We start from the raw sequence: 15,310 nt of genomic DNA on the forward strand, positions 1-15,310 counted from the left end.
GAATCAAGAGTTATCTATTCAGAGGTGATAGTTCAGAGCAGTTACTTGTCAAGCAGCTTGATGGCTAAGTTGGTGGGTAAAACATTGGTTTTCTCCCCAACCCCCATTTTATTAACTCAGTTTAGAGCTAAATGGAGATGTTGTGAAATGAATGTGGACCTGAGTTTGAGAGCCCTAGTAAATGGTAGTCCACATAGTTGAACAGCCACATGTTGCAGTTTGGCACACTGACTTCTGCTGACCGGCTAATCCTGCAGAAAGTTAACTAGCCTATTGCTAAACTTTACCTCTTGTACCTACAATGCAGCTTTTCTGTGCCAAGTTGTATATTCTGTACAGGATCAAGACACATAAAATTTGGCCAAGATGCCAGACTTGAATTAGACTGAAATTACATAGATCAATGTTACAAATCAATTTGACTAGTCAAAATTCAGATTGATTGAGATAGGTTCTTGTCATGATAAGCCATACTGTAACATTGATTTTAATATTTTTAGAATTTTTTTCATTGATTAACAGCCTCATGACACTCATTTCATGAAACATGTTTGCCAGATATCATATGTTATAGCCCTTTTGTGGTAGAGGCCAGCAAAACCAAAAAAAGAGCATGGGGAGAAAAAAGTATTGAGTGCTTAAGACTCTAGTTGAACTGTTATGCTCAGCTTTCCCAAAACTGTGTATACTGACTTTTTTTAACAAACCATAACTTGATCCTTCATACCTTGTTAATGCTGTAGAGGAAGTAAAACATCTTTCAGCTTTTTTTAGGAAGGCTGTCATCAAACTCCTGTGCTCAAAAGTCACTAGGCTAGGAGTCATTTTTTGGAAAATATTTTAAGATCTATGTCTGCCAACATATTTTACCAGCAAAGTTGCTTTAATATGCTTTTTGTACACCTCAAATTGAAGTATCTTTTATTGTAATCTTTAACATATATTGACCAGATATTTAGTTAATGTTAACTGGAACATTTTCAGATTTCTGTAGCCATCCTGGTCACCCTTTCAGGAAAGGAAGAGTTAGGTGGCAGCTTTGGGCAGTTTTCTTTATTCTTTCACCTTGGCAGGGTGTCTTTATTTGCATCATCGGAGGGATAAACAAAAACTTATTTCTGGTACAAATAATGATTAAAGCAGCTTTGAACTCGGTGTGAAACATAACTACCACAACAAAGATAAATACAGAACTCTAAGGACCAGAACTGTGGATTGCTATTAAAGGAAAAAAGGCTCAGTGGAAATTGAGATAAATGGAATTACTTTGCTTAAAGAATATTTTATGAGTTATATATTTATATTATGTTTTAGTAAGCTAATATTTCTCTTCTCCTAAAGTTGGTGGGCCATCCATATATGAAATTTTTTTTAAAGAACCCCAACTAGTCAAGTATTACATAATTTGCTGTGTTTCATATTGTAAATAAAAGTATTAGCTTGCTCCTGATAGAATTCACATTGCTTCAGTGGGGGATGTTTTCTTTGTAAAGCACAGTTTCCACACAAGCTTTGTCCTAGAAAAATCTGTTACTTCAGATGCCCTGAAAAGCCAAAACCTGCTTTTTTGCATTGCTCTGTGTCAGAGGGTTTTGATGTAACAGCAGATCCAGGAGGGGGAGCACGAGTGGTTTTGGGACACCCACCTCCCCTGCAGGTCTGCTGGAGCAGGGCACTTTCATTATCTCCTGGTGAGACCCAGTTAATCCAAAAGTTATTGGCAGCCTATCTGGTAACCAGATTGTTCAGTAACCTCTAAGAAACTATGATTCATTATAATGCTACGCTCTCGTTACATGGCAATTGATAGGCTGCACTCTAGCAATTTTATTACTGCAAGTTTTTTCAATCTTTTATATGCCTGAAATATTTTCAGACCCACAATGCTAATCAAAATCAGCTAGAGTTGGTACATATTTGACTGAATTGTGAATGAACCTGAACTTTTGATATTCTTGTACAGGTACCACATGTAAAGAAAAGAGTTGGATTTTGTACCTCTCTGTGTTTGAAGGGAGTAGGTCAGGTCACAAATCATGTGGAAGAGACATAAACAACTGGATGTAAGGGTGCATTTAGAAATTAGTACTTAGGTAACCATTTCCTTTTCTATGGCATTGTTCAGGTTTAGCTGGATTCATGCAGTACCCCATTCCAGCCCCAAATAATGAACATAGATATTTATGCTACCATATGTTTTTATCTTGCAGGTTGAATTTGAGTGGCTTAGGCAGTTTTGGTTTCAAGGCAAGCGGTATTTGAAGTGCACTGATTGGTGGCTTAAGCCTATGGCTAAGTTGGAAGAATTTTGGAGAAAAATGGAGATTATGGTAAGTACTGGTTTTATAGTCTAAAGCCTCTAGACCTTAATTCTGAGACCACTCACAATTATGTTTTTGATTGTACTGTAGTAATGGGATTTCAACTGTATTCAGAACATATGAAAAGTAGAATCAATATCAGCCTTCCACTGCCTCGTCTTATTTTCCACCCCCAGTAATGTGAGCAAATAAGATCCAAAAAACCAAGAGGAGATTTTAGTTGTTTCCTGACTTTGCTTGATTTTAAAGTTTGACAGCTTCATAAGGTGACAGATATTACCTCACACCAGTTGGTACAGGAAACTGTGCATTGGCAGCTTTTTCATACAACACCAAGATAGACAGCTTTTGCCAATGACAGTGATGGTGAATGCATCTGAAGAAATTTGAAGGTAAAATCTGATGATGTGGAGGTACGACTATCTGTCTGTAGTCCACCTGCACGCTTACACCATAGCTAGAACAAAGAAGAGGAGATTAGTTTCTGGACTAATTGTAGTGACGTTGGTTCCTGTATTTTTGAAAGTACATCCCTGCTTTCCTTGAAAATGGACCCAGTGACAAGCACTGTTAGCCTGTTGCTGTTGCTGTCCAAGTAGAGACTCAGCTGGGAGATTTTGCGCTTGTAAGCGCTTGATACAGCTGCCACCATTCCTGCTTCTAGATTTGTACACAGAAGGAACTATGTTGACAAAGGCGTCTTGCTCATATCCTTATGTCTGCGTTAGAAATTTCTTCTCAGTTTTTTCTGCTGGTCACAACATAAGCTTCCATTTCCTCGTAGTTGACTTGGAAGTTTGTAACGTAGTTGAGGATGCTGAATATGATTTGTAGTAGGGGTGTTTTTGAATCTCTGGAGGTGTGGTTCAACAAGCATGCGTCTTCAGCTTTGAGGGAAATGTGACTCAGTAACCCGTGCAAACGTATTGTAAGCTTTTCCATCAATGGCTGGTTTCAGACTTGGAAAATAAGTGTGGAAAAGTGGAACTTCCATTTGTGAAATGAGTTGCCACAAGGAATTGGTGAACATCAAACTTCCCTACAAAAGGAAAGAAATTATTTATAACTTGTTGATGTGGGTTTTTTTTCCTCATTTTTGTGTTCTTACGTGATCACATTCTTGAATGACCTTTATAATTTAAAAAAAATCTTTTGGTTTGTTTTTCTTTCAAATTACAACTTACTCCCTTGTAACACAGGCTTAGATGAGGTAGACAAGAATGTTTGATTGTTGTTTTTTATCCATTGTCTGTTGAGAACATGGAAAAACAGCAAACTGGAATTCTCAAGGGTTAGGTTTTCTGCAATTGGTGTGACATTACCATGTGTCTCTAATTAGAAACATGGTGCTGTCAGTGTATCTCCTTTCAACAGGCCTCAGGATGATATTTATCAGCAAACTGAAGGTTGGGCCAAGACAGAAGCTGCTTCTAATTTAAATTTTAAAAATTGCTTTAATGTCTTATGACTTATATTAATCTCAATTAATTTCAGCTATTGAAGGAGACAGAAGAGAATGTTAATTGAGAATGTCTGTTTTGTTGAGCCTTTAAGTAAATTTGGTGCTTACTGTATTTGGGACTTGGAGGTAGGGTGGTGTTTTGCGGGTTTAACCTACATTTTGTCCTTTCGAGTTTCACAAGATGACAGTAGGGGGCAATGTTGAGCCGCAGTTTTAACGCAACAACAGGCACTGACTGAATAAAAATACATAGAAATGTAGCATTAACATCAAGAATTATCCCTGTTGCTTCAAGTTAGCTGTAATCTCTAAGATTCCATAACACAGGAAATCAATTCTGGGTTAACAAATTCAACAGCAATTTAACATAAAAAGTGCAGTGTTTTGGTGCATGCTTAGCTTCCACAGCATTAAGTTAAATCAAAAAGGTATTTCTGAAGGTACCCAGTAGTCTACAGTCGATGTTTTTTCTCCAAATCTATAATTTTAGCTGGATGGTTCTAAAAAGAAATTGTGGCAAAATGCTTGAATTAAAAACGTCTGAGCGTTGTTGATTTTGTATCACCAGAGTATTATTGCTTAAAAGGAATTGTTTTTTAGAAGAAAATACTTAAGCAATGTATTTTTTAATGTTTCTGTGTGAGCAGAACAACTCTTAAGTTTTTTTATATATGTGTCTAGAGTGATATGAAAGTCACTTGTGTTCCCTGCATGCCTTTTTTTTTCTTTACCCCTTCTTTAGTAATGCACTCTTAAAGAAGAAAATAAAGTTTTCCAGATTAATTTCTGATCCTGCTAATTGTAATTGCTCCAATGTCACAGCCAAGTATGATACTGCAGGAAGTTTAACCCAGTGTCTTCAAATCTTTGACTTTATTTAATATTTTTGTATGTTACAGCAAGCACACAATTTTATCATAACATTTATTCCTGGCATTTCTTTCCCTGAGGATAGTTTTACTTAGAGCTCGCTCTTGTGATGTAAATGTTAAATCTTTTAATGTGAATGACATTCTGATAAAACATCACATTTCCCACAATATTACCTCATGAATTTATAAACCATTAAATCCAAGCAGTTTAACCAATCTTATTCTCTTTTTTCCCCCTCCCTTGAAAATATGAAGGCTATTCAAATGTTTGAGGGTTGTTTTTTTTAAAAGTCATCCAAGATTAACACATTATCATCTGCAACATCAGGATAAATGCTTGCTGAATTCAAAGGGAGAGTTATCATTTGAAAAAAGACTGTACAAGCTTTGCTTTCTGGGTAAAGAGAAGTCTGAAAAGCTGAAATCTCATGTGATGTGAGGAAGTCTTGCTGTAGCTGTTCTGAGATTCAGTGGAGAGACAATTTGTCTCTCAGGGTCTGATATCACGCAAACCTTGCAATCTGACATTTATTTTAGCTATGAAATCTTCTAACACCATGCCAAATCAATAAGAACTGCAGAAGTCCTACAGTCTTTTGTTTTGTTTTGTTTTAAGCTGATTTGCATTTGAATAAGTAAAATGTAAATCAGTAAAATGGTTTGTGGAATAAAAAGTAAACATATATGAATATACTTACATATCTAGTCTTTAAAGACTTTTTAAACATGTCTAGTGTTTCTTTAAAAAAAGAAACGAAGACCCTAGTAGTGCTATATGGCGTGAATTGTATTTCCTGCTCTGACAGTCCATTTAGCAATGTAGCAATATATTTATATGGCAGTTGGCCTTAATAACCTTTATTGACTTTAGTGGGTAAGAGCCAAGACTGGGATTATTAAAATGTATCAGTTTCATTGCAGTATAAAACCACAACATGTATAATTATGTTAGGTAGGCTAGGCTCCATTTAATCCCACCTATTTATGCAGGAGTTTGGCAAGATGAAAAAAATTGTAGAACTAAAATGTAGAGAAAAGTATGACTGATTTGGAGTTATATTTAACACCATAAATGTTTGCCTACTATAAAGGGTCTACTTAAAGGAATTAAATATAGATCTTAAAGAACTGATTTTTAATGGTATAACTGAAACGCAGGTAATTGTTATACCGTTTGTTCCACTTTTTGGCATCCTAAAATACAGCTAATAATAATGAAATGCCCCACACCTTTTAATTTGTAAATGTAGTGTAAAAGCAGAAGTGTGTACACTCTGTGTAGTTATAATGAGCAAAGCGGCATTTCCTGCAAACTGATATCTTTCTGCACAGCTTTCATCTCGATTTGTAAAACTTTTCAAAAACTGTGTTTATTAGTCGGGTTATTATTACTGTTGCTCACAGTAGCATGCTTTTGTCAGTTTATACAACTAAACTGAAATCAGAGAGCAAGGCTATTTTCCTGTAAAATTATCTTTCTTTCCTTTTTGAGGTCTGTTTCATTATTTGCTACGATTGCTACATATTAAGTATGTCATAATTTCTGCTATAAGTCACTATTGTCAGGGGTTTATAGCCTGACAGTTAGAATTGAGTCTAGGCTGAAACTTGAGCTATGAAATCTCAGCCCAGGGCCATAATATATATCCGTCTCCCCACCCCCCACCCCCCCAATTAAAACAAGGGTTTAAATATTTAAATATGTATTTAAATCAGAGTATTTCAGTTCCAGAGTAACCATGAAAAGCTGTAAGACAAAATATGCTTTTAAAAAGAATCCTCCTAGCTTTTGTAGACTTTGGCATTTTGAACAGCTAACCAATTATATTTTAAAAAAATATAGTTAATGGGATCACAAACAGGCTGGCTGGTTGTTTAGTCTTTTTCAGAAAATGCAGAGCACCTTATCTGATGTTTGAATTGGTTTGACCTTGTCAGCCAAAATTCAAGAAATTCTGAGGTATGATTTTAAGTTCCTTTTCACCTTTCCTGTTGTGCTTAGATACTGCAGTGTCACACTCCTTTATTGGAGGGCCATGCAGTGATGGGCAATCGTATTAGCCTAATGAGCTGTGAAATGTAGGCACAACATGGCAGCTCAAAGAGCCAAATATTAGCTGCATTTCTTGTCTTTTGGGGCTCTTCTTGTCTGTTTAGGCCAGGCCCTTTAAATAAATGTATTTTTGGCAGGTTATATTTTCTGTACACTAGGAGTCAGATGTTTCTGGGAATGTACCTTTTATCTTCAACAACAACAACAAAACCTGGTCCTGAAGACTTGGTTTTCCTTTTCTTTGACACTAATTTCTTTGACCCCAGTATTTTTAGCTGTCAGAAATGGTTGAAAGGATTCAGCAATGTTTGTAGTAGAATCACTACCAATCTTACCAAAAAAAAAAAAAAAGTTGTATTGGACATCTTTCAGAAAAAAAAATATTTACAATTCTGAGGGAATTCAGGTTTAAGCTTCCAAAACAAAGTGTGTGCTGAAAGCACAAAGGACTGTGTTTATGATTCTGTTTGAAGTGTTTTTGCAACAGGATAAGGAAAATTTTAGAAACTGTCTGATAGTGTTCAGGGTAAATACTTAAACCCCTTTAGAGAATTTCACACACAGATACTGCGCCGCAGAAAAAAGGATACTTATGTTTCCTAAAGCTGCTACAGCCTACAGCTTTGTACTTAAAGACAGAGGTGTTGAATAGAATTCTACTGAGGATACATCCAGTGACAATATCTACAGGAACATCAGAGCAAACCAGTGGATAGCACTTTTTATTTTTAACCCTTCTGTGAGCTGGTTGAGATCTAAACTGTGTTGATATGAACCACTATAACATTTTCAGTATAAACTGGAATTGTTAAAAGAGCAGTCTTCCAACTTATACAGCATACTGTGAGAGTTACGCTGAAAACATTAAGGTTATAATGTAAACTGGCATAAGCCAGGAAAAATTTAGGATGATTCATGTTCTATGGGAAAGTGAGATGCATTTCTGACAGCACAAATGGGAGGACCATAGGTGGCTTGTGCAGCTGTGCGTGTCGTGTGGCTGGTAGTGTGTGCTGCACCAGATGGTGCAAAGGAGGTGGGCACGCTGTCCCGTTTTTGCGTTCCCTTCTAGGTGGATTTGTACCTGAGGTACAATTTTGACGTTTGTAGGTATTCTTGTGCACACAACTCTATCTTGGTGAGCTTCCGTCTTGGATGAGAAGGGTTCTGTTGTCTTGTTCTTAGCTCTTGCTGTAACAGGGTGTCTTTCTGTTGTCTTCACTATATTCCTATACTATTGAATGTATATGATTGTGTGTAGTATATACATGTACTTGCATGTAAAATGTGATGTGCTATATGTTAGTACTTAAAATATAAATACATATAACACACAATCAGCAGAAAACAAAATTGTGCATATAGGTTATGCCCCAATCTTGTATTTGAATTGTGTAAATGGATCTCTGTGTCTGAGCATAAACTCTGGCGTAAACAGGATTCTCCATCACATGTAAAAGTTCTCTTACAGTTGACAGACTACCAGAGCTGGTCCACAGTGTACGTGTATGCACATGCTTCTACACACAAATACACACACAGGTATGGCAGGGCTTTTAACTGTGATGATTTTCTTAACTTCTTTATATAACTTCTGAATGACATAAAGTTATATTTAGAGAAAAGGCTTTTATAGGGAATGAGCATTCGGGGCAACTGCTTGCAGTTCTTGGCAGCAGGACCAACGTAGGAAAAGGGTTTAGAAAGCATTAGACTACATTTGGTAGTACTGAAAGTCACCCAGTGTGTGGCAGAGAGGGAAAAGCTCAGAATGTAGTTCCTGCTGCTGCATCCCTGTGAATACAGTGTCAGTCTGGCAGGGTATTTTAGAAGCTGCTGTTGCCCTTTTATTGTTAAGGAGCATTTTGTGATTGATTTAAGTGGAAGTAGAATTGGTACAATGGGGCTACTGCAGATTGTATAAAATTGGGTGCTGTTTCCACCATTTTTCCCCAGAAACTTGTATGGGCATATACTGGAATAATAAAAGACCTTTTTTATCAACAGTGTATCAAGGCTTATTACTTGCTGTGGAAATAGTGAAGTAGTGGTATTATGCTATTGTTTTATTAGTCCAATTATTCTTCACAAAGCCTTCTATGTTCTTAGAAATCCATTTCCTAGTCGAAAAATTGAATAAAAGACCATATTTGAACACCGAGAATAACATTTCTTGAAAAGAAATTATTATTTTTGAAATTTGTGTATCTATATGCTATATAAAACTTAATTATTGACTCTAGTTAAAGTGGTTTCTATTTGTCATTTATACAATCATAGAAGTGAGCAGATCTAGATCTTATGGATTTGTACATTTTTGTATGTATGTTTATGAACGCACTACATAGATACAGAAGGAAGATTTGGTTTGGTGTTAAAACTGAATTACAGGGGTTTGGCAAGAATAATTTTTACTGAGATTGCTATAAACTAGGGGAAGTTGTGATTTCAAATGGAAGTGCAAGCAAATGGCAGTGTGATTAAAATGTCACCATCTACAACGCTGTATTTTTTTTTTAGAGTACAACTAGTATTGCTAAACATGGTTTTATTGCTATTGTATTTTAGCGGCTATGTAACAACTATAAAATAAGATACAGCTATTTTACTTCCCAAGTGGCTTTTGTAAGTGAAGGTGATATCTTCCGAAAAGCTGGCATTGCTGCATTGATACCTTTTTCTTTCCCACCTGATCATCAGTCCTTCTGATTCCAAACAAGATCATCGGTGAATAGTGTTTTTGTAATGTATTATTTTTAGCAGTTACTTCATCTTTGATCAGAATTACAGCTCTCATTTTATATATAAAGAAATAAAACTTGGCTTCAGTATTTGCCATGGAAAGCATTATGGTCTGATAGATTAGGTGCTAATTCTTTCACTGACCCTCTCTTTAACTCGTGCAAGTAACTTAAGCATGGTTTTCAAAATCAGTGTGGAGACCAAAACGCTGAGGTCTTACTTCAGTTTTAGACTGCAGACTATTTCTGGTCTTAAATTCCTCATCAATAAAATGAGGCTGATTTTTATGGTAACTGAAAGTAAGTTACTTATTGGCTATGTCCTAAGGAGAGAACATTCTGCAGTTGAAAGAACCTAACAAAATATCTGTCCCCAGGTACCATGATTGGAAATTGTAGAATTGTAGAAAAAGGTGGTTTTTTTTCTCAGATGGGCAAGTTCTATCCATTTAAGTATGCCAGAAGGAGCTTACTGTGTTTTGGCTGACCCCAGTTGTCTACTGGCAGTTCCCTGTTCTAGCTCTCAGGAGCTTTTGAGTGAATCTTTTTTGCACTTTTCATTTCTTACTACACATGCTCCTGCTTAATAATCCTGAAGCTGTAGACATAGTATAATGTTTACTATTCTACAGTAAGAAGATAATTACTGGCTTTTCTCAAATGTCTGTAGTTAACATCAGGTTTTGGCAGTGAATCTGAGCTCTGTATACTTCACACAGCAGAGGCTCTAATATGAAGTTTAAGTGTAGCAAATCTTGCAAATTATTCCTGTGAAGTAATGTGATTGTTTATCACAATTGGACTAATGGCATCCCTTTTCATAGGACTCATTTTGAATTTCTATAATATAATAGAATGATTAAAGGAATGGTGAGAACAGGCCAGATTCTTACTTGTGAGTAGGAATGGCATCAGTGGGCTATGCTCAAGGTAAATCTGACTTCAAGCTTAGCATGCACTGTTCTGCAAAGTGCGCTGTTAATAGCTGGGAAGAGTGAATCAGTTCATGTTGTCTAGCTGCCTATAACTATGTAATAAGCTGAAGTGATTATTTTTATGTGTGTCTATATGTATGCATGTATACATTGCTAATAACTGTATTGATCTTCAAGCTGCGTGCTACATGCTAATGGATTAAAGTTTCACTAGCTAGCTAGAAGGTCAGTTGCTTTGTTGATGGTGTGATGGGACTCAGCTTGGATAAGTGAATTATAAGACTCTTCTTGTAATTCAGGCACATGGCAAAGTTTACTCATTGTCATCTTTTACTGATTGTTCTCATATTCTGTCCAATGTCATGCTTCCATTTCATGAAATAGGAGTTTCTGTGCTGAAATTATTTGCAGTAGCAGGACCACAGAATTCACTCTTGATTTGGATAGAAATTGTTTTAAGATTAGCCTGTACAAACCAATCTATGCTGATGCTGTGTAGTACCAAGTACACAAAGGTTGCACTTCCCAGCATTCCTTGAGGTGATAGAGTATCTGAAAATCCTTCAGCAGCTAAGCTTTATATTTCTATCTTCTCTTACGGGGAAGAGGAAAGAGCACCATCGTATTACACCTACAACGGTAATACATCTATCCCCAAGGAAGCAGGGATGAAGTAACGTCAAATTAATTCTGTATTGCCTTTATGTAGATGCTCAACGCAAAGGCCAATACAAGTGCTGGCTGTATCCTGGTCTGAAATGTTATGATGCTTTTAAAATAAATAAATATACACATAATTAGGATTATTAATATTTCTCAATTTTAAAAGTTTTCTCATGTAGGTGGTATCTTCATTAATGCAACCTTACACTGACTGACTTTGTGTCTTAGAGAAGTGACAGCAGATAAAGTAGAGGTTACCATCCAATTACAGTTTTATAGTCAAGACTTTTCAGACCATTATTCTGTTACTGTTCTTTTGTTGGCTTTCTTGGAGGATGTACTTGATACACGTGCTTATAAAACATTGGTACATTCATGGGTCGATTCCACTGGTGGTCATTCCGCTAAAGGAATTGTGAATTTACAGTATCAAAACTTAGGAATCTACTGGAGAGGGGAAAAGATGGGTAAGACAACAGATGAATCAGTCTTGAAAACTCGTAAAATCTGCAAAAATATTGAGCAAACCAAAAGAAGTCCCACTGGTTTCTTTAAGAAATCCTACTGTTGAAAACCAGGATACAGGACTGTTTTCTCAACTTTTTTCGTTGCTTTTTCTTTTTTTCTTTTTTTTTTTCCTTCTGCATTTTCCTGCCTTCTCCTGCATGTTAAAATACTGTAATTGAATCACAGCATTAGCTGGCTTTTCCCAACAAAACAGCTAATTTGGGCTTTTTGCTACTAGTTTCATAAGTAATATATATTGAGAGACACCATGAAGACAAAAATCGAGCACATAGATGTATAATCCCAAAGGAATAAACTGACTTCTACTAGACAAGCTGAAAGCTGATTAAAATATTTCTCATCCTTTGGGTATGCAACAGCTTTTGATGATGGAGGTGTATTAATATTCAGCTTAGCTGCTTGTCGACACTTCAGACAGGTCCCAGGAAAGACTCTGATACTGACCAGGTTTTCTCACTCTGCCAGAAATCTTTATGAGACACAGAGCAGCACCCTTGTACCAGCAAAAGCCAAGATAAGAATAATGCTATTTACCTATGTCTTTATTTTAGAAGTTGCTTTTATACATTTTGAAAGGATTGAAAATTTTAAAGAATTCTTTTGATTATGTAAACTCAGTTACAGAAAAGGGGAAGGATTAATCTTGTTTTAAAATAAGGCTGCTGTAATCTATTCAATTTTAAATGTTTGGCCGAGTTGTTTGTAAACAGATCCCAGTTGTTTGTAAAATGATCCCAGAATAATATCAGTGACCGAGATTTTCAGAGAGAGTGTTCCTACTGCAATTATTTTATAATACTCAGATCTGAGGTGTTGGGTAATGTTCTCTTAACTTCTTGTATTCCCTTGTAATGTAATACCTACCTTCCTGACAAGAATGAGATGTAAACAGCTGCTTTATCAGCTGATACTTCTTCTGTTCTTTTGCTGGCATGCTGACATACGGGGTGTTTGCTTTTTCCCCTTCCACAGTGACTAAATATATACAGTATCTCTGGAAAACATGTCATAGGCTGTGTGAGGTGCCTTTAGGATGGCTCCAGGGCTAAATACTTCCTGTAATAGGTGAAAGAGCATGGCTTAATCAGCTTAATTAACTTAATTAACTTAATTAAGCTGTGCTTTTTCTCATGGTACAGTCTTAAAGTGTATTTCAATCAGAAACTGTATTTAATACTTATGGAATGACACAAGGTTGGAGAAATCCTGTGGGTTTTTATAGTGGGCTTGAAAAAGGTGAAATTTGGTTGTTATTCTGCAAGGTGAAGAAGTGAATTAAAGGAGTGTATCTTTTACTGAAGATTTAAATGGGAAATTCTAATGCAGTTTAGATTGTAAAGGCTTCTCAAACTGAGAAATTCTAGTTTGCTTTTTTTTTTCCTCGCATCTAATTTTAACATTTTTATCATGGGAAGAGTTGTCCCTGTTCGTCCCAAGCTCACCTTGCCTGCTCGCAGATGTGTCACCAGATTCTCTGACACTACCTTTTTTTATCATTCTTTGGAATAAGGTAAACTAGTGTGGTGTGACTGTGAGGATGTGGACCTTCTTGCCCCTGATCTCTGGGTCTCAGCAGAAAATATGATTACAAATTAAAGTAATTTGAACTGGGTTGTTCTTCCTTGAGATGAGTTGCTCTTTATGTTCTTCATGAGGTACTCCATGTTAAAGAAAAGGTCTGATTTTCCTCTTGGGGAAACTTCCGGTCCTGGTGGAACCCTCCTGTCTGGGAGGTTAGTGGAAAACATTGATTAGCGAGGCACAGGCACAGCTGGAAACAGTAAGTGCTAAGTGAGTTCTACTTCCTACCTCATTTGGTTCATCTAGTATATTAATGTTTACATATTTACCTACCTGTACAGGTTTTTGAAAAAGTAAGGTGTGGGGGGAAAAAAGCAAGCAGGACAGCAGACTGCAGGTCTGCAGGTTGCAGCTGGCCAAGGAGAGAGTGACAGCAGGTGCCAGTAGCCAGTGAAAACACGGGAAAGAGGGGTTAGGAGCCATTCTGTTGACAGAATAACAGGCCCAAAGGCAATATGTTTGAGGACTTCTGGGACAGGAGTTTTGAAGTGCTATAGTGGTTGGAATCTTGCAACTGGATGTGTAGGTGGAATGGACCTCTGGGTACAGTGGGAATAGGAATCAAGCTTGGCAGGAAGAGCTTTGGAGATTGAGAAAGAGTAGGAAAGGGTGGCAAAGGCTCTCAGGCAAAAAGGAGTGCTGTGGTTTGGGAGAAAATATGATAGCAGAAACATTGCAATGGGGGAAGTGGTTATGGAGAAGATGGCAGAAGGTAAGGTAGCTGTGTTTCTCCTTCAAAGCAGAATATCGTGGGTAGCGATTTCTTTGATATTTTTTTCTTTTCTTTATCACTTTAAAAAAGTTTGTGTTTTGATAGGAATTTTTTCAGTGATGCTTTTGTGCAGTAATAATACTAAATTTAATATGCTACTGGGTTGTACTACAGAACCAAATAAGGGAGAAATAGTCCTTGTTTAAACAAAAAAATAATTACATCAAATGTAGAAAGTTGCTTAAAGTATGTTAAAAACTATTTTGTTTTAATGCAACAAACATATTAAACTATCCAGAAAAAAAAATCAGGGAGATTATATGCACATAGATTTTAAACAATTTTTAAAAAGGCATATAATGTTTAAAACATGTGAATTGTGTGTTTATATACATAAACACATGGGTGCGCGCGCACACACATATATATATGTACATGTGTACACACAGAGGGAAAGAGGTTTATCTGTTTAAGTACTGAGCTGTTTCCATTATCCTTGATATTGCAGAATCTTACTGAACTGATACAATATGTTAGTTTTTCATCTTAGTAGCTCCCACTGCTTGGGCATAATTCTGTGGTAGACTTCAGTGTTTCTTGATTATATAGGGTGTTGTAATTTCCTGATGACTGGTTATGTTATTTATAATGCAGGGGGTGTTAATCCTTTGGTGATTAACACTCTATTTGAATTACCAGGGGTCAAAGGTACATTGTTTTATTTGAGTTTTTTGCAGTGATTCTTCCTTTGATTTTATTTTTTAATTTTTTTTTAATTAAAAAAAATTTTAGTTTATCTGAAAATTACTTTAAGGTAATTTGGGATGGGCGAGCATCCTTTTTCCTTGGGTGCAAAGGTCTGTTGAAGTTCTAGTCATCAGAACATAAATTCTCTTTGCAATGAATAGGTCCTTCAGAAATAAACCATTTAAAAATAATGAAAATCTCTTATCTGAAAGAAGCATAGTCAAAAGCATGTGGAAGAAGGCATTTCCTAATTAGCCTCTGAAAGAGCAGATACCTACCCATATCTCATTCTAAGCCATTTTGGAGAGATTTATTAAAGAAAAGATGATGTGTGTATGTGTACATGTATATATAAAATTGTGTGTATGTATACATATGCACACAGAGTTTATAATATATAAATGTATATGGCTGTCGTTTCAGGTGATTTGGAGATATGTAGAGACTCTTGTCCAGCTGCCAGCTTGTCTCCCAATTACTGTGTTCAGAATTGAGGAGCTATATTAAAAACCTGCAATTCTTTCAAAGGTTGTGGCTGTGCAGTAGTTGCCCTGACCTTAATATTTCAAGCCTTTCTGTAAATACCCTGGTGTTTTTTGTGTTTTGCTGAGCTGTGTTTCTTACGGGGCTGCAGCTGGTGAGAGGGAAGCTGTGGAAGCTTTTTGCCATTTTGTTTTTCACAACAAATGTAACCG

The 15,310-nt window shown here is 36.4% G+C and overlaps 1 protein-coding gene across 6 annotated transcripts in view; it reads left to right on the forward strand.

Moving 5' to 3' along the window:
• The window catches only part of FTO (FTO alpha-ketoglutarate dependent dioxygenase), a 250,253-nt gene that overhangs the window by 75,122 nt on the left and 159,821 nt on the right, over positions 1–15,310 (forward strand). For all 6 annotated transcript variants that reach the window (XR_012662053.1, XM_075101621.1, XM_075101622.1 and 3 more), the window contains one exon: positions 2,211–2,330. Coding sequence is in view for 5 of the 6 variants with exons in the window: in XM_075101621.1 (XP_074957722.1) it covers positions 2,211–2,330 (120 nt within the window). In the remaining variant the exon portion in view is untranslated. The remainder of the gene's footprint in view (positions 1–2,210; positions 2,331–15,310) is intronic.

This window comes from Phalacrocorax aristotelis, chromosome 8 (genome assembly GCF_949628215.1).
Source record: "Phalacrocorax aristotelis chromosome 8, bGulAri2.1, whole genome shotgun sequence".
Taxonomy (NCBI): domain Eukaryota; kingdom Metazoa; phylum Chordata; class Aves; order Suliformes; family Phalacrocoracidae; genus Phalacrocorax; species Phalacrocorax aristotelis.